This window comes from Nansenia antarctica (assembly GCF_963989245.1).
Source record: "Nansenia antarctica genome assembly, chromosome: 1".
Taxonomy (NCBI): domain Eukaryota; kingdom Metazoa; phylum Chordata; class Actinopteri; order Argentiniformes; family Microstomatidae; genus Nansenia; species Nansenia antarctica.
In genome coordinates this window covers 47,400,240-47,421,902 of record NC_137674.1, presented here as the reverse complement: position 1 = coordinate 47,421,902, position 21,663 = coordinate 47,400,240, and the positions used below count along the sequence as shown (strand labels likewise).

The following is a 21,663-nucleotide window of genomic DNA, read 5'->3' as shown; positions in this document are numbered from 1 at the left end:
CCTGCCTCTGTGGGGGACCAGTCACATACGCGTTATTTTTTCCCCTACCCGCATTCAGCGTAATGCACGCCCACCTTCAGCGTAATGCACGCCCACCTGCCTCTGATTGGAGATCACGACTGAACTAGTTATGTGCAGTTATGTGTGTGTTGCATTTATTATGTTTGCTCAACCAGGCCCAGTTGCTGGTTAGCGATGAGATTCGGAATCCCCTAACCCTAACCCTAACCCTAACCCTAAGCCTAACCCTTTTTCCCCGGGAGGCAGGTGGCTAAAGTAGTCAGGAGCTTCGCTGAAGGTGGGCGTACGTTCGGCCAATCAGAGGCAGGTGGGCGTGCATTACGCTGAAGGTGGGCGTGCATTACGCTGAATGCGGGTATGAAAAAAAATAACGCGTCACATACACACTATTTCCACCAGTGCGCATGCGTCCAACTGAGCTAAAACCTCAGTCCGCCAGGGGGCAGTGTAGGAAAACAGCTGCACTTCCAACAATGTACTCAGGAAGTAAAAAAAAAAAAAACATCGGCGGGCGAAATTTGAACGCATACGGTAATCAAATCATTGGTAGAAAATGCTTCTTTAGTGTACATTTCACATCGGCTTACATATTCCGTAGTCTATAGTTTTGAGTGAACGTGTCTTGTGTGTGATTGGGTAGCAAATTGCTTTTCTTCTTACTATTTATAATAGTAACGTCGTTAGATTCGAAATGTAATGCACAGTTTATCATAGAGACTTACTATTTATTGTCACTTTTAACACAAGCATGAATTCTAGGCAGGCGTCAACACGCTGTGAAATGGATCCGTGGGACCTTGCTCCACTCTCGGTGACACCTGTTGCGAATGTCCTGGCCAAATGTGTCGTCGCTGGCGTTCTGTCCCAGGTGAGGTGCAAGCACGGTCCTCACTCCTCAGTCAATGTTATTTGACCCAGCTGGTAGGTGAGGTATAGGCCTACATGTCATAGAGGCAGCACCCATGGCTGCATACACCAACACTACACTACATTGTTTTAGGCAGAGCTTGTCCTTGACCCTAGCTCAGGGCTCGTATTCACACAAATCTCAGAGTAGGAGTGCTGATCTAGGACCAGGCCCACCATGCCCATATCATATTATTTATTATGATCTGAGAGCCAAAACTGACCCTAGATCAGCACTCTGAAACGTTATCTCAGGACATTCAATAGCAGTCTCTCTTTACAGGAGGCTCTCGACGCTGTCCCCAAAGAACCCTATGTCTTCTCTCCACATCTCCGTGATGCTCAACAGCTGAGCTCAATGGAACTGGAGCTTGACAAGGTAAGCCTGCCCTGTCCACATACTTAGATTGAAGCTCATGAGGCATCAATACAGTGATGTCTGAATGACATCTTGATATGTATTTGTACTTCTTTGTTTTAGATCAATCTAGAGTCGGAGTTGTTGAGGTTGGAGAAAGAAAGTGCAGATGTCACTCACAAGTTCTATCTGAGTAAGTGGGGTTATGCTGTTGCACTGTGGTGTCACTTGACTCGACCATCAAGTTTTATGTTGCTGAATATCCAGAATAACAACGATTTTGGTGGAAATCGGAAGATGGGCTCATCGTAATGCAAGGAATGGAATGTAGGAATTTCATGCATTATAATGAACCTATCCTACATCCACCACCGACATGTAGGGACACACAAGAGATCCTTTCTCCTATTACGCCTTTATATTAGAAGTCGATGGTTAACTGGAAGAAATGATGTTTCCTGGTCCAGGTCAGAGGTTCAAGTCGTTGCAGCAGTTCACCACCCATCTGCAGGACGTGTTACGGGAGCAGGCCAGCCTGCGCCAGAGGCTGATGAAGCCGCTGTGTCAGGCCAACCTGCCCATAGAGGCAGACCTGCACAAGTGAGGGACATTCTCTTTGTTTTGTTTTTTAACCTTTACTCTGCCAGGTAGCCTAAGGCTTAGGTCGTTGAGAATTAATTATCTTGTGCGGATATGGACAGCGGAAAAATCTCCCAAAAGCCTTGTAGCTCGAAGATGATTTTTGATCTTTGCCTAGAATGGATTTGGGATGATCTTAGCTAAGATGATGATTTTAGTGCTACAAGGTTTTAGGGAAAGTCACCTCTGGTTGGTGAAGAGTTTGGGATGTATTCTGACTTGGTAGGCTGGTGGAGGTAGAGGACTGGCTCATTGTAATGCATGGAACCGACTGACTAATATAGTCACTTATTCCAAAGCGCTTTACAATGGCCTCTCATTCACCCATTCACACACCAATGGCGGCAAGCTACTATACAAGGCCCCGGCCCGCTCATTGGGAGCAATTGGGGGTTTAGTGTCTTGCCCAAGGACACTTCGACATGTGGTGAGCCGGGGTTCAGTATCAAACACCATTCTCCGATTTCTACCTCCACCAGCCAAATAGGGACTGAAAATACAGTGGTGAGATGTTTTGGGGGATAGGGGACTGGGGAGGACAGACTCATTGTAATGCATTGAACAGAATAAGGAATGGTATCAAACACTCATAACTCAGTGTCAACTTTATAATGTTTTCCTAACATTGTGGTCCTGCTTATGATATTGTGGTCATGCTTTTCCTAACATTGTGGTCCTGCTTAAGATATGTTGTGGAGGTGATGAAGATGGTAGTTGATTTCATTGAGAACCTGGAGGAGAAGATGAACACTGTTCGTACCATTCGAACCATGGATGAGTCCATGAGCAATCTGGTGGGTACTATCAAAATCCAAACTCTAGCCCTGGCCTTATCTTCCTCCTTTAAGTGTCATCTCGAAATCTTTACCACCATTTTTACAAATCGAATATAAAAATGGGTCACGACACACGTTGTGACATACATTATTCTAGTCTTGTGTTATCATTATGTTGATCAACATCTTATCTATAACTCTGTCACTCTCGGTCCGCTCTTTCTGCTCTCTCTCTCTCTCTCTCTCTCTCTGCCCCCCCTTCACTCTCTTTTCTCTGTTTTCTCTCTCTCTCTCTGTCTCTCTCTCTCTCTCTCTCTCTCTCTCTCTTTCACTCTCTCTCGCTACAGAACAACGGTCTCGTTCAACTCCTATATCAGGTGAAGGAGGTGGAGACACTCTCCAAACAGGTTCTACAGTGGAGCAGCCGGCAGTGCAGCATGATCAAGGACGACACTAGAGACTAGACACTATTAGGCTGATTGAATGTCTCCTACAACATGCCATGTACAAAGAGTAACCTATTAGGCTTATTGAATGTCTCCTACAAGATGCCATGTACAAGTTACTGTATATTACTACTACTACCAATGCAAACATTAATTTCTTGGTCAGCTGATACTGTTGTAAAGTATTTATTTTCATGTAGCCCGAGTTTTCCCGTCCTTTTCCTGGTGTGCTGAACTTTCTACAATGTCAAATGAGGCGGGTGGTGGTGGTTGTTGTTGTTGTTGTTGTTGATCAGGTGAAGAGGATTCTGGGACAGGACATGACTCTGAAGAGGACTTAAGAATGATGGGAATTTTGTTTATATTAAAGAGCACATTTGAAAGTGGTTATTATGTGGCATTTCTATGAAAGTAGAGAATACCTCAGTCACTGAAGAATCACTGGCTAGTGGCAAATCTACTGTAGAGGGGGAATGTTTCAGGCCTAGAAAAGACAATTACTGTACGTTCAGAAATGACATGAAGTTAGCAGGCATTCGGTCATTATTTGGCATTACATGTCATTATTGTCAAGTTCAGTAACTTGTCGACTCCCCTACACAGATTTAAAAGCATAGGATTTGTGTACTAGCCCATACTTACTCAAATCCTATGCTTTTAAATCTGTGTAGGGTAGTGGACAAATACACTTCAGGGGAAAGGATTGAGAGTTGGGACACAGCTCAGTCTCAGTAGTAAGTTGTAGTCACCTCTGTATTGTTCCTGCAGCAGCTGTGATATCGATGGTGTGTCAGATTGGCCTCCATTTCCCAGAAACCTCCCCTGCTGCTCGTACATGCCCTCCAGCTCCTCTATTAGCTGCACCTTGTCAGTGATGATGCGCTTGGCACACAGCCTCTGGACCTGCAAACCATGGACCCACATTCACAAAGTGTCTCTGACAGTGGAGGCTGCTGGAGGTAGCAATACAGAAATTAACAGAAATTTGGAAAGTTCACCAGCTACCCCTGGTCTCAGAGAAGGAGTGCTGATCTAGGATCAGGTCCTCACCTGTCCATATCATCTGATTCAAGAGGCAAGACACGGATACTAGGTCAGCACTCTAAGATGCTTTGTGAATATGGGGCTTTGTTTAGTAGGGAACAATGTTGTCTCAATGATATCGTTTGAGGGAGACATTATTGAGTAGAAAAGACTTAGAGTTGAGAAGAGATCACATACCTGATCTTTGATCTTTTGGACCATGCCCTTGTCTCCCTCAAGACTGTAGCCATGGGTTTTGAGGAGTCCTTCTATATCCCTAAAATCAGATAAAACACAGGATACAATTAAACAATACATTCATTACTATAGAATCACAAAATTTGATTTGGCAGGGCAACTTTGGGTGGCAGAAGCCACTACCCAAATATCAAGCTCTTCATGTCTAGTCTATTGGGAGTGGAGTCTGGTGGAGGTAAACATAATAATAATAATCCTGCCCCTAGACTTTACAGCTACATCAAGGGAGGCAGGTGGAGATAGAAATTGGCCTCATTGCAATGCATGGAATAGAATGAGGAAAGCTATCAAACACATGTTTGTTTGTTGTTGTTTTTTTTACCTCCACCAGCCTCCGTTGAGCTACATACAGTAAGTGCTAGAGTATTCAACATCCGGCTGTCTGGCTCTGGGAGATCTAGTCTGATGGAGTCTGTTCTTCACTGAGAGGTAGTACCTGTGAACCTGAGGGTGGGGCTCCAGTACAAGGCGTTCTTGCAGGAGATGCTGCAGCTCAGGCCCTTTGACTTTTAAGATCTTCAGAGCCTCACAGGCAGCGATGCGGACCCTGGGGTCCTCCTCGTGATGTAAGGCCCACAGCAGGAGGTCCTGGAGGTTGGCGGTCATGCAGCCGATCTTCCCTAAAGCTGATACACTAGAGGGCTTTTCACTCTGGGCTTAGTCTAGGGCCCTTGGACAAGGTTTGTTCATGTTTTGTCAGGTCAACATTCTGTAGGGCTTTTCACACTGCAGTTTCTTAGCCTAGGGCTATCTGTAGCCTAGGGTTAAAGCTGGCCCAGCGATAGCCTACACATGCATTTGTTAACCCTGGGTTAAGTAGTATTGAATTCGATTGAAGTTAACTCTGGTCCCTGTTCGCACTGACTATTTTGGCACCAACGTGTTTTGGGGGATTTCTGGGGCTAACCCTGAAAAGTTGGTGCTAAGAGCGTGACAAAACATGACAAAACATTGTCAATTTGAGTTTCTTGAATAAATCACTGGGGAGCATTACAGAGTTGGGACTTAGTTTTTACATTGACTCATGTTTTTCTGTAGCAGCACCGGATAATTGAATGTGTGTATTTTTCAGATACATCGCACATCTACTGTAGGTTTACCTACAAACAGTAGGTAAAGGTACAGAAAGGTATGACACATCACTACAGTAAGCTGTGTATCTAGCTACATGCACAGGTGTGACATTGTTTCATTTTCTAAGACATGTTTGAAAACAATTTTTAACATCTGGACTACACTTAGGAATGTTCTTTATGCTTACCATTGATGGCAAGTACTTTGACATCGCAAGATGGGTCGTTCTGCATCAGCTGAATCAGCTGGTTCAAGACCTGCAACCAAAGATAAATATATTTTCAGCCACAGAGTAAATAAATCAAAATAAACACACTCTCCCCATCATCCCGTCTCACCATCTTGTCCTTCATCATCAGAGCGGCTGCGGTCAGACAGGCCTGTTTGCGTACGGCCACAAAGTTGTCATGGAAGCAGCGCAGGAAGGTGGGCAGCAGCTTGGCCGTCATGATCTGCAGCTGAGCGACCAGGCCCAGAGCTTCTACCCTCCAGGTGGTCGGACCCTCCTCCAGCTTCACTCTGAGAAGATAGAACACTAGTTCTGTGTTTGTTCCTCAGCTAGAAGGGGTGTGTGCTCCACTCCCATGGCAGACACACACATACGCATGCATGCACACATACCCGCACACACACACCTACACACACACTCATCCACCCCCCCCACCACACACACATACAGTACATACACACACACACACAAGCGCTCTCTCTCTCTCTCTCTCTCTCTCACACACACACACACAAGCGCTCTCTCTCTCTCTCTCTCACACACACACACACACACACACACACACACAAGCACAAGCTCTCTCTCTCTCTCTCACACACATACACACACACACACACACACACCGGTTTAACGCTAGTCCAGAGCATGATGCCAGTCGACACCTCATTGGTAACCGCAGTATCCCAGTCAAGTGCCATGCTGATACCTGAGCTGGTTGTGGACTTCTCTGCCCAGTCCTAGTTTCCCCAGAGTCTGGGCTGCAGCCTGACGCACACTACCACTCCAGTCATTCCACATCAGGTAGATCAACTTGTTGGTCAGGTCCTACAAAAGACACGTTTAAGATGAGTTCATAGCTCATATTCTCATCTAATACATCATTAAGTCTTAGATTAGGCACATCAAATGTAACACCGGCTCAGAATTGTGGTGATGATAACTGATGGTAAAGATTGTGATGATGATGATGATGATGATGGGGATGATGGATGTCAAGGTGATGATGATGGGGATGATGATGAAGATGATGATGATTAGGTGGAGAAGAAAGAGGACTATAAACAGATACCTTGTTAATAGGGCCTTGCAGCTGGGAGATGGTGTTGCAGGCCATGAGTCTGGTTCTCCAGTTGGCACAGTTCAGCTCCTCTGCCAGCAGAGAGCGCACTAGAGTCTAAGGGAGAGAGGGCAGATCTGTTATGATGGACTCGCTAAACAGAATGAAAGAAGATGGCAATTAACCCATCCATTTAGGACCGGTTTCTTGGACTTATATTAAGCCTATACCTAGACTAAATATTTATTATATTTATATTCATAACTATAATGTTTAAATGGAAAACTCCATTGAAAGTATGATACTGTCCAGGACTAGGCTTAATCTGGGTCAGGGAAACCGTCTTTGAGATGAATACGTGAATACTTCACATAGGGCATTGTTTGTGGGGCTTTAAAGCAGAGAGATGCTTACGGTCTTGCTGCTAATGCTCGCCAGTAGTGTAGCGGCCTGCTCCTTATCTGTGTGGGCCTCATTCAGGAAGTGCTGTGAGAGAAGTCTCTGGATGACTGCCCTGCTGTGTTCACCTTCCATGGCCAGGCACTGTGCTGCTACCCAGCTGTCTGCTCCCACACCTGCAGAGTCTGGCACAGAGACACAGCCAGTCTGGCACAGAGACAGGACCCTAAGCCCGTAGTGTCTGGCACAGAGACACATCCAGTCCAGAGACAGGACCCTGACACAGAGACAGAGATGCTACCAGCCTTTATTTGGTACCATTGAACAGGTCTCTCTTGTAAAATAGTATAACCTTTTTTATATATATATATATATATATATATATATATATATATATAAATGGAAATATGCGGTAATTCAGGTTTTAGAAATAGATATAATTCCATGCCACTTGTTTATCAAACATGTTAGGTTTGCATTCACAGTGTATGCTCCTTTCCAATGAGGATAGTCCCCTTAGCAATATATTGTTATTGTGTTGTGGACTTCCAGGGAGTTGTGGACGATAAGGTTCTATGGGGCTTTTGCTATCGATACATGGAGGATTCAAGAAATTTCCTGTTATAGACACTGTTATAGACAGTGTATTACTCATTACTCATTACACAGTAAAGACGCTCTGAGCCAACCTTGGTGGAGTGCGTTGCGGAGGATCTGTCGGGCGCGGGCGTCTGCGGTGCCCATGGCATACTGGCACACGGCGGCTGCCATCTGAACCCTCTTCACTGGGTCATCTAGGGCCTGGAGGAGGAGAGGCTGGAGCTCCTGGGGAACAGGATGGATGTCCCAAGTACGGCCGTACTGGACTGGGGAAGGAACACAAACATACACACACACACACACACACACACACACCGACACACACACCGACACACACACATACACATACACACACAGACACACACACACACATACACACCGACACGCACACACACACACACACACACACACACACACACACACACACATACACACACACACACACTTTGGTTAACTGATTTGAGTGACAGTTTTTCATATCCTCTGTGTATAGTGCAAAGATACAGTACAAGATAAGATACACTAGCACCAAGACACATGGAAGTTGAGTGGCAGGGGGACTTCCTCAGGGTAAAGCGCACTGCTCACCAGCGTCTATGGGCCTGGGCTCCTTCCTGGGCCTGTTGACGGCTCCTGAGGCACAGGTGGCTATAGCAGACAGGCGGAGGTGGTAGTGCAGGTCTCTCAGGGCTTTCTTCAACCCCTCGATGGTCACACTCTGCCAGGGAGTCTCTGGGCCACAGCAGGGTCAGGGTCAAACATAGTTCTGGAACGCCCGTTCTACTCATTCTAAATTCTATGCGGTCAACTCAACAGCCTCCTCAAGACGATAGATAAACTGAAGTGAATCTAATAAGCTGCTTGTCTCTTATATTGGAGCAATACATATTATCTATGGAGTACAGGATGTCTGGAGGATCAGATTTCTACCTCCACCAGCCTCCCCTGATGTGGACATACTAATAATCATATCTTAAGTTGGCTCACAAAGCACATACAGATCTGGGAGCAGGATAAATAGTCATATTATCAGAGCCTACAATTTGTCAGCCTGAGCCTTGTCATTACATCACACAACATCCATAACGAGACACACAACTCTAATTTACACTACAGAGCCGGAATGAGCTGAGCCGAGCAGAGCTGTACTGAGTTGGCTGCTGAAACTGTGCTGGAAAAGAAAACATCAGTGTGATTTTTGTGCCATTCTCTCTGTCTGGATGTTTCTTTGATCTTATTCCATGGTTGCCATGTACCTAGTTCCTACATGGCTCTTATGCAAAAGAGATGCAGGTGTCGGTAAGATCTTCCTGCTTTAATAAAGCATAAATACACAAATCAGAGCATGCATATTTTGTTTGTGTGTAAAGGCCCTCTGGGTTTTGAGTTGGCCCATCATACGTAAAGGCCCTCTGGGTGTTGAGTTCGGCCCGTTGTGTGTAAAGAGACCTACTGATCTTCCAGGCACTCCTCCACTCCTCCACAGCGTAGCGCAGGGAGGACAGCTCCGCCATGGGGTTGTAGAGGGGCTGCTGCCTGGGCACCTCCGTGTCCTGACCGCTGTAGTCTGGAGGTATCAGACCCACCTCTGTGGCGTAGTCAGCTGAGGTAGGCAGAGCCACCCACCGACGGACACCCTTCTCCACCCTCTTCATCCCTATCAAGAGTGGCTTTAGATTAGTAAAAACATTACTAGGTGTTATTTTTAGGTCTACTGGTCAATACAAAATTATGTGTTATCTATGTATTTAACCTTTATTTATCCAGGTTAATCCCATTGAGATAAACATCTATTTTTCAAGAAAGACCTGGTCAAATGAGTCTCTACCGCCTATACCCTACGCAATATCTGATAGTACAAGATTTGATAGGTATAGAATAGATGACAATAGCTCCACCTTGGCCTCTGATAGGGTTAGGGGCCATTGCTGAGTCTTTAGTCCATTTCTCTGGTGCGCAGGGGAACAGTTCCTGAAGGTTCTTCTTGTACTCTGACATGTTGTCCATGATAATGCGGTCATGGTTCCGTGGGTCACGCTGGTGGACCTGTTTGGCTATTCCTATACAGTACCATGAAAAATGAATGACATTGAATGAAGAATGAATGAAGAACTCAAATTCTAGTACTCATGCACTCATATAGAAGTACAATTCATATTCTAGTTCCACCATGTTAAGTGGTATCATATTTTGTAAAGTGTCAGACATGATTTCCCCATAATAAGTTGTTCAGATTTCTTGAAGTGTCAGACATTATCTGAAAGAATGGAGGATATCTTGTGTAACTACATGATCCATGATTCATGATCCATGCCTTTGAAATCAAATTCAAATCTGAGGTAAAAATGATCTATGAATCAACATGGATGATAAATACAGTATTGCTGAAAAGTACTGCCACTCTTGTCAATATCAATTGGACCGCTGAAGGGGTGCTCTGCCCCTGGAATATAAAGTGTATAAGAGGTACGTCACAAAGGAGCTTGCTCTGGAATGCGTCAGCAATCAAAACCTTCTGAAGGGATCAAGTTGCCATCCAGCACCTCCTTTCGATAAATACACTATAACTTTGCTGTTTGTGTATTTGAGGGGGAGGTAGCACAGTACCAGAGAAGAGCTCCTGTTCAAAGTTGTTCTCAGTATGGAGAACATGGCTGCCGGCGCGTGGGTTCAGGCTGTCCTGCAGTCGGGGGGGCTGGGGGGGCTCGATGTGTTTAACCACCACCATGTTGGCTGTCTGGTTCAGAACCCCTGGTTCATCCGTACACGCAGGGGGGAGAGAGTAGCCCTGCACCCTGGAGCAGTAGACATCAAGTTAATGTCATGATTATTGGTTATTGAATATTAATATTACATGATATATGACATGATATCATGATATGATTTCTTCTTCCTGTAAAGTGTGTTATAATGCATTTGGTTATGAAATGTGCTATATCAATAAAGTTTGATTTGATTATGATGATTCCATTCATTTGCTAAGAACTGACTGGGGAATGGGGATAATTCACCCTTAAATTCAGTGGAGGCTTGTGGAGGTAGAAATCAGAGGACGGGCTAATTTTAATGCATTAAATGGAATCAGGAATGGGTTAGGGTTTGATACCATTCCATTCCATGCATTACAATGAGCCTGTCCTCCGATTTCTACCTCCACCAGCCTCTCCTGATGAGGATGACGCCTGTCTCCTTGCCTGTAGTAAACAGGTAGAGGCGTCTCCGCCTTGCCCCTCTGCAGAACCCTCTGCTGGACTGTCTGCTTGCTGAGGCTCTGGTAACAGCGGAAGTCCTCCTCACACATGGGCTCCTCGTTGACCAGGTCCGTGGCGCTGGCCGACCCGTACTGGTCTCTCAGCAGGGACTGTAGCCGGGTCTTGTTCTGGCACTGGTTAGGTATCTGTTGAGTCACGATCCACTGGGCCGTGGTCTTGGTCATCTTTTTCAGTACAAACTCATCCCAGTTGCAGCTCTTGGACCAGTCCTCCCTGCCTCCTGCGGACGCCTCCTTCAAGCAGCTGTAGACATTAGAAACCCCTCGTAGTCCTGTCCTCTTAAAAGAGTCCAACAGCCCCGCCTGCTGGCCAGGGAGAGTAAATGATTCTTTGGCAGTCAAGGGGGTAGTTTGAGATATCTGTAACGCTGGGAGCGTAGAGGGAGGCCCTCTAGGACGTCTAATACTCTCTGCATAGTCCTGTGGGGGACATTTATAAGACCTTCTCCTTGTGCTCTTTGTCCTGGTGTTTGGTGCTAGAGGTCCAGAAGCGTTGTAGAGCCAGTGGAAGTCGACTTGACTGTAGGGGATGCTCTCTGAGCCCATCTCACATACGACATCCTTGGAGAAGGTGAGGCCACAGGCGGCATTGTTGAGCAGCTGTCTGTAGAGCCGCTGGCCTCTCAGGTTCTGAAGGTATCTCACCTTTGATTTGGTGTGTTTCATCAAATCCATGTTGTCTACTAGCTACCCTTTCCTCCTGGGGAGGAAGACATTCATCTGAAGAAAAACCCCATAAATATTTACATTATATTTGGTAAGATATTTGTGGGTTCAGCCTGTGAGAGGTAAATGCACGCCACATATACAGGAGCCTATAAAACCCCTTAAAAGTAGCCTATTGAGATTACCAAAGATAGCCTGGAGTCTAGATTTCCTCTTTCTGGTGTTGTACTGCAGCCTTCTAACTGAATCCCTCCAAGTATTATGGAAATAAGGTACCAGTGTTCTCACACAGAAAGTAAGGCAATTATATATCTCCAATAGTTTTCTCTACTAAATTCATAGTAGCCTATAGGCTAATAGGCTAGGCCTACTGTAAATGTACATACTGTTTAAATAAGTCATAGCTACTTACTAGACTAGACGTTTGTTGCGTGTCTCCGTGAAGCTGTTTTAGGGAGAATAGAGAAACTCATGTAAACAAACGGATTCATCAGATGTTGACGACGACGACGTTGTCATGCCAACTAAAACGAAGTCCAAGCGCTCAGCTGTTTTTGCGCGAAAGAGAGAGGGAGACACTTTCGTTACAAAAATGTAGCAAGCAACGAACAGGTGAATCTACAAAGTAATTGCGACATTATTGCGCTGCCCTTGTTACAACTTGTGGATAGAAATTGTAACCGTTGCCATGAGCTGTGTGGCTATGACTAACCTTGACGACTGCAGTGTTTCCTACCTGTTCACCTCACCAGAGGTGTGTGTGTGTGTGTGTGTGTGTGTGTGTGTGTGTGTGTGTGTGTGTGTGTGTGTGTGTGTGTGTGTGTGTGTGCGCAATGAGTGGTTCCTGCAATTATGTATTGCACATGCAATTTATACATCCTTTTTATGTATGTATTTATTTTTAATTATTAATTATTATTACGAAGTCTTTTTCAAGCTAGAGAATAGACAGAACACCACATTATTAATGTCTCTTTTATTAACAGTCACTGCCATTTAAAATAGCACAATTCATCTAACATTAGGACATTATTGATCTCTGATTCTGTATGCTTATACATATCATCAATCCTTTTTAACATTTTTATATTAATCGATCTGCATAATTAATCCACCGTCAGTTCAATAAAGCCGATCTTCCATTCAATGCTATGACTATATTGTTTCAAAATGGGAAATAAGATGTTTGAAAATGCTTTGGTTGCTGACACACATAGACTATAACTTTGGTAACAATATTACAATCGTAGATTTATGTCAACATGCACCTCCAGTATGCAGACCCAAGTTTAGCTACTGAACCTGAATTTTTTTGCTGCAACCCAATATCAGTTAATTCAACAATCCAAGCACTCACATAAACATCCATTTTGTTGCTGTTTTTGCATTTTAAAGTACATTGAAAGGGGAATTATTGGACAGCAGATGGGGAGAAGAGATGAGAAAACTGAGTTCTTCAAGATTCAAGAATCACATGAAACAGAGCCAGAGATCAGTGACTTTGGTATATTCTTAAAAGGATCCTTCATGCTGTGATGAAATGATGAGGGCATTCTGAAATACTGGTAGTAATAGTAGTAGTTTGAAACAGCAGTGAAAGCACTAACAAATGCTATCTTCCATTTTTGCCACAATTCCAATAGCTGTGTGTAATGTATATTGTATTAAGACAACTTAAAAGGCAGTCATTTACATTGTTAATGCTGTATGCACCCTAGAATCATTGCACAGTGATTACAACTTGTCATTGAATGGATAATCAAAAACCAGCCCTTTATTTGACTCACAATCATATCTTCAGCTGCAGGACGAGAGCGTATCGAGGGAGGTTGGTGGAGGTAGAAAGAGGAGGCCAGGCCCATTGTAATGCATGGAATGAGGATAGGTATCAAATACGTGTTCATGGTTTGATACCATTCCTTATTCCGTTCCAGGTATTACAATGATCCCGTCTTCCGATTACTACCTCCACCATCCTCCACTGGAGCATACCAATGCATTCAGATTCATATCCCCCCTCCCAAATTTCGTTGTTTGGTACCTGTACTATAGCAATGACAATAAAGACCATTCATTCATTCATATACTGTAGCACACATTAGACAGATAGAACTGTTCACACAATAACATGACTGAATCAGTTCCATGATCGGCTAAAAAGTGAGTCTCTACCATTATTTTCAAAGAGGCAGTCTATGTGAATGGGACCATACAACCCAGAAACAGTGTGTGACCCACTTCCAGTGCAGTAAGATAGTGTCACCCATCTTTAGTGTCTCTCTCCTAGACCTCCCATAAGCTCTCAGTGGGAATTTCGCTACTGCTCCCTAGATCATCCAAAACACTGTCTCTCGGACTCTCAAAGTGTGGTCTCTAGGCAGCAGGACCCCCGGCGTACGTAATACCTCCGCACATCTGTCGCGTCCCCCCCTGGCCCCCCGCCGCCGCCACACCCCTCGGGGCGGTGCACGATGAGGACGGGGAAGAAGCGAGCGTCCCGGTAGGTGGGCGGGCTGTCGTTGAGGGCCAGCTGGCTGGAGTCGGAGCGGCAGCACTGTTCGTCGGCGCAGCAGCGGTCCGTCAGGGTGCTGCTGCGGCTCCGCCACAGGCCCACGGTGCGCCGGGAGCCGTACATGCGGCAGAGCGAGAACCGCGACGTGTCCAGGGAGAGGCGGGAGTGGAAGGCGTGGCGGGAGAAGATGGAGGAGCAGCTGGAGCTTGTGGTGGTGGTGGTCCGTCTCCTCCGACCCCCTCCTCCTCCTCCCCCTCCCCCTCCTCCTCCTACTCCTCCAGCCTCCTGCAGCTGACAGCAGTCCTCACAGTCCTGGACCAGGGTCCCGTAGCTGAGGGCCGGGCCTACGCCTCGGCTGCCCAGTAGGAAAGAGTTCGAACCCACCACGGTGTCATCCACCGCTGTTCTAGAATCAATGGTTCTAGAATCGGAATCCCCCAGGTTCAGGAGCATGGCCTCTGAGTAGCTGGGGATGAGCTGGCGGTTGGAGCGTATGTGCCACTCCAGCTCAGTGCTGTCCACCGTGTCGACCCTGGGGAGGCCGCTCCGGATGGGGGCCTCCTCCTCCGTAGGAGAGGGGCTGCTGTGGCTGTACTCCAGGCCGAACAGCTTCTCCACATGGTAGTGGACATAGGCCGTGTGGTACTCTATCAGGACTCTCAGAGGCCAGGAGAGCATCAGCAGGGCAGCCAACCAGAAGGCCACCTGGGAGGTGTACCAAGGTAGACGATCGGGGTCCACGTAGGTGATCAGGTGCTCCTTAAAGTCCACATTCTTCAGCTGCATGCCCTCCCTTGCCTCCATGTAGTCATCCAGACCCTCGATCTCGGAGAAGAACCTGGCGCGCTGGTTGAGGTAGGCGCTCTCCGGACCGGCTCCGGCGAAACTGAAGCACTTGGTGAAACGCAGCCGCGTGGCCGAGTGTCCCTCCAGCCCCTGCAGGTCCCGCGACACGTCCCTCATCCCGCAGCGGCTGAAGTCGAACTCCCCCTCGGCCACGTGGGTGTTGACCCGCTCGTGGTACACCTGCGTGGTGGTGTACGCATCGCCGTTGCGATAGCGGGTCACCTGACGGCTCCTACGTACGAAATGGTAGCTGATGGCCTTCCACCAGACGCGGGGCCGGGCCTGGCGCATCCGCAGAACCCTCTCGTACACGCTGTCCACGTCCGCCTTGCACTGGAGCTCGGTGCGGGCGCGGCAGTGCCAGCATTCCACCAGGTACACGGCGTACAGCATCAGCAGGAAAGCCAGGGGGATGTAGACGTAGCCGTCGGCGCAGGGGCTGTCGTGGTAAATCATGGAGCGCCCCCCCCCGCCCATGCCTGCCCCCCTGAGCGAGGAGGAGATGGAGGCCGTCAGGGAAGAGGTGACAGATGGGTCGAAGCTGAGCTTGGTGACCCGGGTGAGCTGGCACCAGGCCAGAGCGCCCAGACAACTGTACATGAGGAGGGACAGCAGCAGACAGCGCCAGTGGGACTCGCGGCACACACAGGCACTCAGGGACTGCTTCACTGGCCTCTGCTGCAGAGAGAGAGAGAGAGATGGGGAAGAGAGAGAGAGAGAGAGAGAGAGAGAGAGAGAGAGAGAGAGAGAGAAAGAGAGATGGGGAAGGGAGAGAGAGAGAGAGAGACAGAGAGAGAAAAGGCAGGGTGAGATAAAAGGAGAGGAATAAGGGAGAGAGTGTGAGAGAAGGGGGCAGAGAAGGTGGGATAGAGGATGGGAGAGGGTGAGAGTGAGGAGAGAAAGAAGAAGAGAAAGAGGAAAGCTTACATACATTAATTTTCACGAGATAGTTGTGAATGACAAATGGCTACATTTAAATAGCCCTTAGTAAAGGCTTTAGGATGATTAACAATGGTTGGAGCACACTGGTTGAAGCAGTTCTTCAGGCTAGGCCACCTCTAATGAATGTACAGCAGTTTCTTAGAGCTCCTCTGCCAAAGCTACTTTGAAAAATTAACAAAGCTAATTTTCATTAAATGATTAAAATCCAGCTCTCTGGTTCCTCAAACATGACTAAATATACAAGGATGCATGATAGATGTTGTATAGGAACGTATAATGAACGTTGTGTAGAACTGGACCATACCAATGGAGGCTGGTGGAGGTAGAAATCAGAGGACAGCCTCATTGTTATGCATGGAGTGAAACGAGGAATGGCATCAAACACGTGAGCCTGATTTCTACCTCCACCAGCCTCCGCTGGTATGGTCTAGTTCTTCACAACGTTCATTATACATTCCAAGACAGCGTCTATCATGCAAAACCCAAATGAACTTCATGTAGCTGTAATCCCCTGACCTTTTAAGTAAATCAGGCTGGATCATGACCATGTAGCTCATTTTAATTCAATTAATAAGACTACATGTTGCACAGTTACTAGCTGTAACTAGCCATTTGAACAGGTCCCCTATCCCCTAAAACATCCCAACATTGTATTTTCACTTGGCATTTGCATCAGAGGAGGCTGGTGGAGGTTGGAGGACAGGCTCATTGTAATAATGCATGGAATGGAATGAGGAACGGTATCAAACATTTGGTATCAAACATCCGATTTCTACCTCCACCAGCCTCCCCTGATTTGCATCTACGTACTGTGCATACAATTCTCCAATGCCTTTAACAATAATGACATCAGACCTCTACTAAAATAAACATGCTACTTTTAATTCCAGCACAGAAGTATCAAATGCAGGTCAGTGGACTACACATGGTGTCTATGGCCTGCAGGCCTACGCTGGCCTAGTCTTCATCAGTGTCCAGCGGAGAGCTCGGTGCAGCAGCCCTAGCCCAGTCTGTCCCCGCATCTTCAAAAGTGCTCACATCTGCACATCTGACTGCCAATGAATCGCTCCTTTTCAGCAGAGAGGCTTTTCTCCCAGAGCTGCTCTCTCTGCCGTTCCTGTACAATGATCGTAGTACAGGAGAGGCTTGTGGAGGTCAGAGGACGGGGTCATTGTAATGCGTGGAATGGATGCATGGCATGGAAACGTGTGTTTGATATAATTCCTAATTCCATTCCATGCATTACAATGAGCCCGACCGTATTCTGATTTTTGCCTCCACCAGCCTCCCAGATCAGCTGAGGTCACAGAGAGCCAAACCAGCACCCACCCAGCCATGAAGATCAGCTGAGGTCACAGAGAGCCAAACCAGCACCCACCCAGCCATGAAGATCAGCTGAGGTCACAGAGAGCCAAACCAGCACCCACCCAGCCATGAAGATCAGCTGAGGTCACAGAGAGCCAAACCAGCACCCACCCAGCCATGAAGATCAGCTGAGGTCACAGAGAGCCAAACCAGCACCCACCCAGCCATGAAGATCAGCTGAGGTCACAGAGAGCCAAACCAGCACCCACCCAGCCATGAAGATCAGCTGAGGTCACAGAGAGCCAAACCAGCACCCACCCAGCCATGAAGATCAGCTGAGGTCACAGAGAGCCAAACCAGCACCCACCCAGCCATGAAGATCAGCTGAGGTCACAGAGAGCCAAACCAGCACCCACCCAGCCATGAAGATCAGCTGAGGTCACAGAGAGCCAAACCAGCACCCACCCAGCCATGAAGATCAGCTGAGGTCACAGAGAGCCAAACCAGCACCCACCCAGCCATGAAGATCAGCTGAGGTCACAGAGAGCCAAACCAGCACCCACCCAGCCATGAAGATCAGCTGAGGTCACAGGGGAGAGGTCAGTGCCTCCTCATAGAATTCACCTGTCTATTTATGGAACCATTTAATTCACCTGACGCACAGCCAGCAATGAAGAGCTTGTCTCTTGGTCCATGTGAACCTCTGGAAAACTACATACGTCTATACACCTAAATGAAAAAGCATCTTTAATGGGGGGGTCTCCTGTGAAAGTGTCATTTTGTCTAGGACTACCTCAATGTTACTGCTACAGTGGTTCAAATACAGACGGTTGTGAACTAAACTAGCATGGCCACAGTGGTCACACAGAAAGGGCTGACTCCTACCAGACATGAATAACATGGCTGTGGACTGGCTGCGGCTCAGGAGGTAGAGCCGGCGTCTGATCGCAAGGTCGGTGGTTCGGCGGTTCAATCCCTGGCTGGCCATGTGTCAAGGTGTCCTTGGGCAAGACACTGAACCCCAATGAGCGGGCCGGCACCTTGCATAGTAGCTTGCCGCCATTGGTGTGTGAATGTGTGTGTGAATGGGTGAATGAGAAGCCATTGTAATGCACTTTGGAATAAGGCGCTATATAAGATATAAGTGCAGGTCATTTACCATTTAACATTACAGTCCAGGCATTGACCACACAAGTCAAATATAGCATTGACTGTGGACCACCTCTTTCATACAGAGGGGGGGGGGGGGGGGGGTAGTCCTCATCCTCATCCTCTCCACAACAACCCATTACCTCTAGGGCTCGCTAACAGCAGACTTGAAGTTCAAAACAACTCCCTTTATCATTTTACGGTCTGTCTCTCCCCCAAGCTATATGTTTCACGGTAAGCTGCACACAGCCAATTCCCCAGATGGAATCCCTGTAATTACAGAGTGGCAGACAGACTGCATGGAGGTAGATCTCACAGAGGACTGACTGAATACACATAATTACTGAGCACTTTAAAAGCAAGTTCACGTTTCTGTACCTGACACGACCTACTCTACTATACCAAGCCTATACCAATGAGAACATTATCAAAGTAGAATTTGTATCATCTTTGACGTACGGGACAGTTTTACATGTAACGTATAACCCCCCCCCATCATGCTGCTTATGACTTCAGCAGTGCCAGTGTTGAAGCATTGATATGCTCAGCAGTACTCTGGCCCTATGGAGTAGAACACAGCCGGCTTCCATCGGCTCCATTACCTGGACTTCTAGAATTCAAATGCCATAGAATTAGAATCATGCATTTCGATGACATCTGAGCAACTATATGAAATGTGATAGAATCAAATTACCTCTATACCCTACGTAAGGGCTATGATATCATTCTGCTAGTAGTGAATCAATTGTAGTGATTCCATTAATAGACCCCAGAGAACAGTGGATCTGATTTTGCGGTGTACTGCAGTTTCAGTCAGTATGCAATTTCCTCTATTTGATGAATTGCAGAGGACTCAAATAGACAATGAATAGATAACAATCAATAAGATATATACCTTATAAATCCATGCAGAATTTATTTTGAGCATTTTCTGCAGAGGCTGTGGCATGCACTTGTTTGCACTATTGAAACAGTAACCGAATCAAAATATTAAACTAGTAGTAGTGTACATGAATATGTGGCCCCTACAATGATGGCATGACATTCCAATCATCGACTGCATAAAGCCGCACACACACACAGAAGTGTTGCGCTGTCTGACTCTCACCTCCTCCAGCACATCAACGCTCACCGGCGCGTCCGCGTCCTCCTCAGCATCGTTCGGGGTGCTGGGCGCTGTGTCTTCCGCAGTGGTATCAGTTTCCAAATCGGGGGAGAACATGCTGCTGTCTTGACATGGCAAAATCAAGCCTGAGCTTTCCCCGTAGTACAGTACCGCTCTTTTCTCTCGTCACCCCCCCTCTCTGTCTCTCAGCGGCAGATCATCTGGGCTGGAGCCAAGAGGAATGGGGGTCCCGCCGCCGCGCCGCTCTAGGTGTTCCCACCGCTTGGACCCGGGGGGGCGGGGACGATTTGACCGCAGAGCCTTGTCGATACATTCAAAAAAAATAAAAAAGAGATAGAAGAGAGACATTTGAAACACTGCAGGTTGCTTGAAGCGCGCATCTATGACAAACACGTGCGCGCCTCGCCTCGTACGAGGACGAATGACCTAGTACCGACATAGGCTGGGTGTTAGGTCACACAGCATGCAGAAGAACATGTATGTCAGAGTTCAGCAACATGATTGATGCGTTTGTCCGATGGTGTGCAAGTAGCGCATTTCCTCCGTGAATAGAACAATTGCAACAGTAGGCTTTTCATTTCGGCCTCTCAGACCTTTTTTTATTTTATTAAACCACATTCAGTTTGTTGCACTTGTCCTTACATCAGAATATAATAAACGCCAGACTGCTCCGCGCAGGCAATCCATCGTATGTCCGTGGTGCTGGGTGAGGTGCTGTTTCCCAGGAGAATAGCATTTGAACACGACAGAGTTATAGTAGTCTGGGGCTGGGCTATAGCAGCCTTTTGATTGATTGATTGAAAACTTTATTAGAAGATTTGCAGAAGTAGGTACATGAAAGTACATATTACATACAAGGTCAACTAATAGGATAAACACCCAAGAAAGCCACTGGCTTATTTCAATTGGGGTCCTTGATTCTCAATTCATCGTTACATGTAAGACAGACAAAAAAAACTACAAGCCTATGTAGGCTTAAGTATGCATTCCATCATGCAAAACACTTTTTGTGGCCTTCCTCCTCCTCCTCCTCCTCCTCCTCATCATCATCATCATAAATATCAGTATTGTATTTTGTATGGTTTATGCTAAAAAAATGATTTACATCGGGAGAAGGGGTAATATGCAACTTGTCCAACTTGTATAACCAGAGCTCTTGTTTTGTCGCATGTAACACTGAACTTTTATTTTGAAGGCGCTACTATCGGTGTCGCAGGAAATACGTTCCCCCTGTCAGTGTGGCATGAGTTTTCGGAGCTGTCACGTTGTTTACATAATTCTGTAAATTATAACCCAGAGGATTCCTTACTGAAGGTGAATATTCGTTTAACACTGATTTAAACATAAACATGCTTGGAAGTAGCGTTTGTTTGTTTGGGCAGAAGTAGCTGACTGTAATGGTTACCCTGATAAACGCTGTCCATCCTCTGTAGCCTGCTAGCTAATGTTTGATGCCGCTGTATCTCCGTGGCTATCTATCTAGATTGTAGACTAGCTAATGCATGTTATGTATTGTAATAACAGGCGACAGCACATTGCAATGACGAGCTACTCGGATAAATCTGTTCGTTAGGTTGTCAAAATATGGCTAGTAACGGTAGCTAGCTGACTTGACAACCGGGTGGCTGCAAATTATATCAGTTGATGGTGTCGACACTTGCTTATTGTTTGATACAGGAATACAGAAAAACTGTAAATGATAGATGAAGGCTGCTGGACTACTGTGTGTGTGCGTGTATATATATATATATATATATGTGTGTGTGTGTGTGTGTGTGTGTGTGTGTGTGTGTGTGTGTGTGTGTGTGGGTTGGGGGAGTGTGTGTGTGTGTGTGAGTGTGTGTGTGTGTGTGTGTGTGTGTGTGTGTGTGTGTGCGTGTGTGCGTGTGTGCGCGCGCGTGTGTGCGTGTAGCTTCTGGACCTGTGTGTGTGGGTGTGTACACAATAATATATTTTATTATTTTACAGTGTACCACCATGTTGACAGACAGTCAAGTGTCATTGTCTAACATTATTCATCATCTTATGTTCAGTGTGTTGTTTTATGAAATACATTGCCA

General features: G+C 46.5%; 3 protein-coding genes across 3 annotated transcripts; 1 reads left to right on the top strand and 2 right to left on the bottom strand.

The window, feature by feature from the left end:
• Positions 1-802: 802 nt before the first annotated feature.
• On the top strand, positions 803-3,164 carry haus2 (HAUS augmin like complex subunit 2; the record flags this gene model as incomplete). The annotated part of the gene is made up of 6 exons (XM_080523505.1): positions 803-889; positions 1,211-1,306; positions 1,409-1,478; positions 1,753-1,885; positions 2,610-2,718; positions 3,048-3,164. 6 exons carry the CDS (start codon positions 803-805, stop codon positions 3,162-3,164), a joined length of 612 nt encoding a protein of 203 aa, XP_080379631.1.
• A 672-nt stretch (positions 3,165-3,836) lies between these two features.
• heatr4 (HEAT repeat containing 4) lies at positions 3,837-11,732 on the bottom strand (the record flags this gene model as incomplete). The annotated part of the gene is made up of 14 exons (XM_080523495.1): positions 3,837-4,049; positions 4,368-4,446; positions 4,864-5,053; positions 5,689-5,758; positions 5,840-6,020; positions 6,437-6,555; positions 6,800-6,904; positions 7,202-7,371; positions 7,876-8,052; positions 8,375-8,518; positions 9,240-9,497; positions 9,685-9,846; positions 10,394-10,581; positions 10,981-11,732. The coding sequence occupies 14 exons, from the start codon at positions 11,730-11,732 to the stop codon at positions 3,837-3,839; spliced, it is 2,808 nt and encodes a 935-aa protein (XP_080379621.1).
• A 2,350-nt stretch (positions 11,733-14,082) lies between these two features.
• On the bottom strand, positions 14,083-19,699 carry LOC308168586 (transmembrane protein 151B; the record flags this gene model as incomplete). Its single annotated transcript, XM_080543185.1, has 2 exons — positions 14,083-15,759; positions 19,586-19,699. 2 exons carry the CDS (start codon positions 19,697-19,699, stop codon positions 14,083-14,085), a joined length of 1,791 nt encoding a protein of 596 aa, XP_080399311.1.
• Between the last annotated feature and the right edge of the window lie 1,964 nt (positions 19,700-21,663).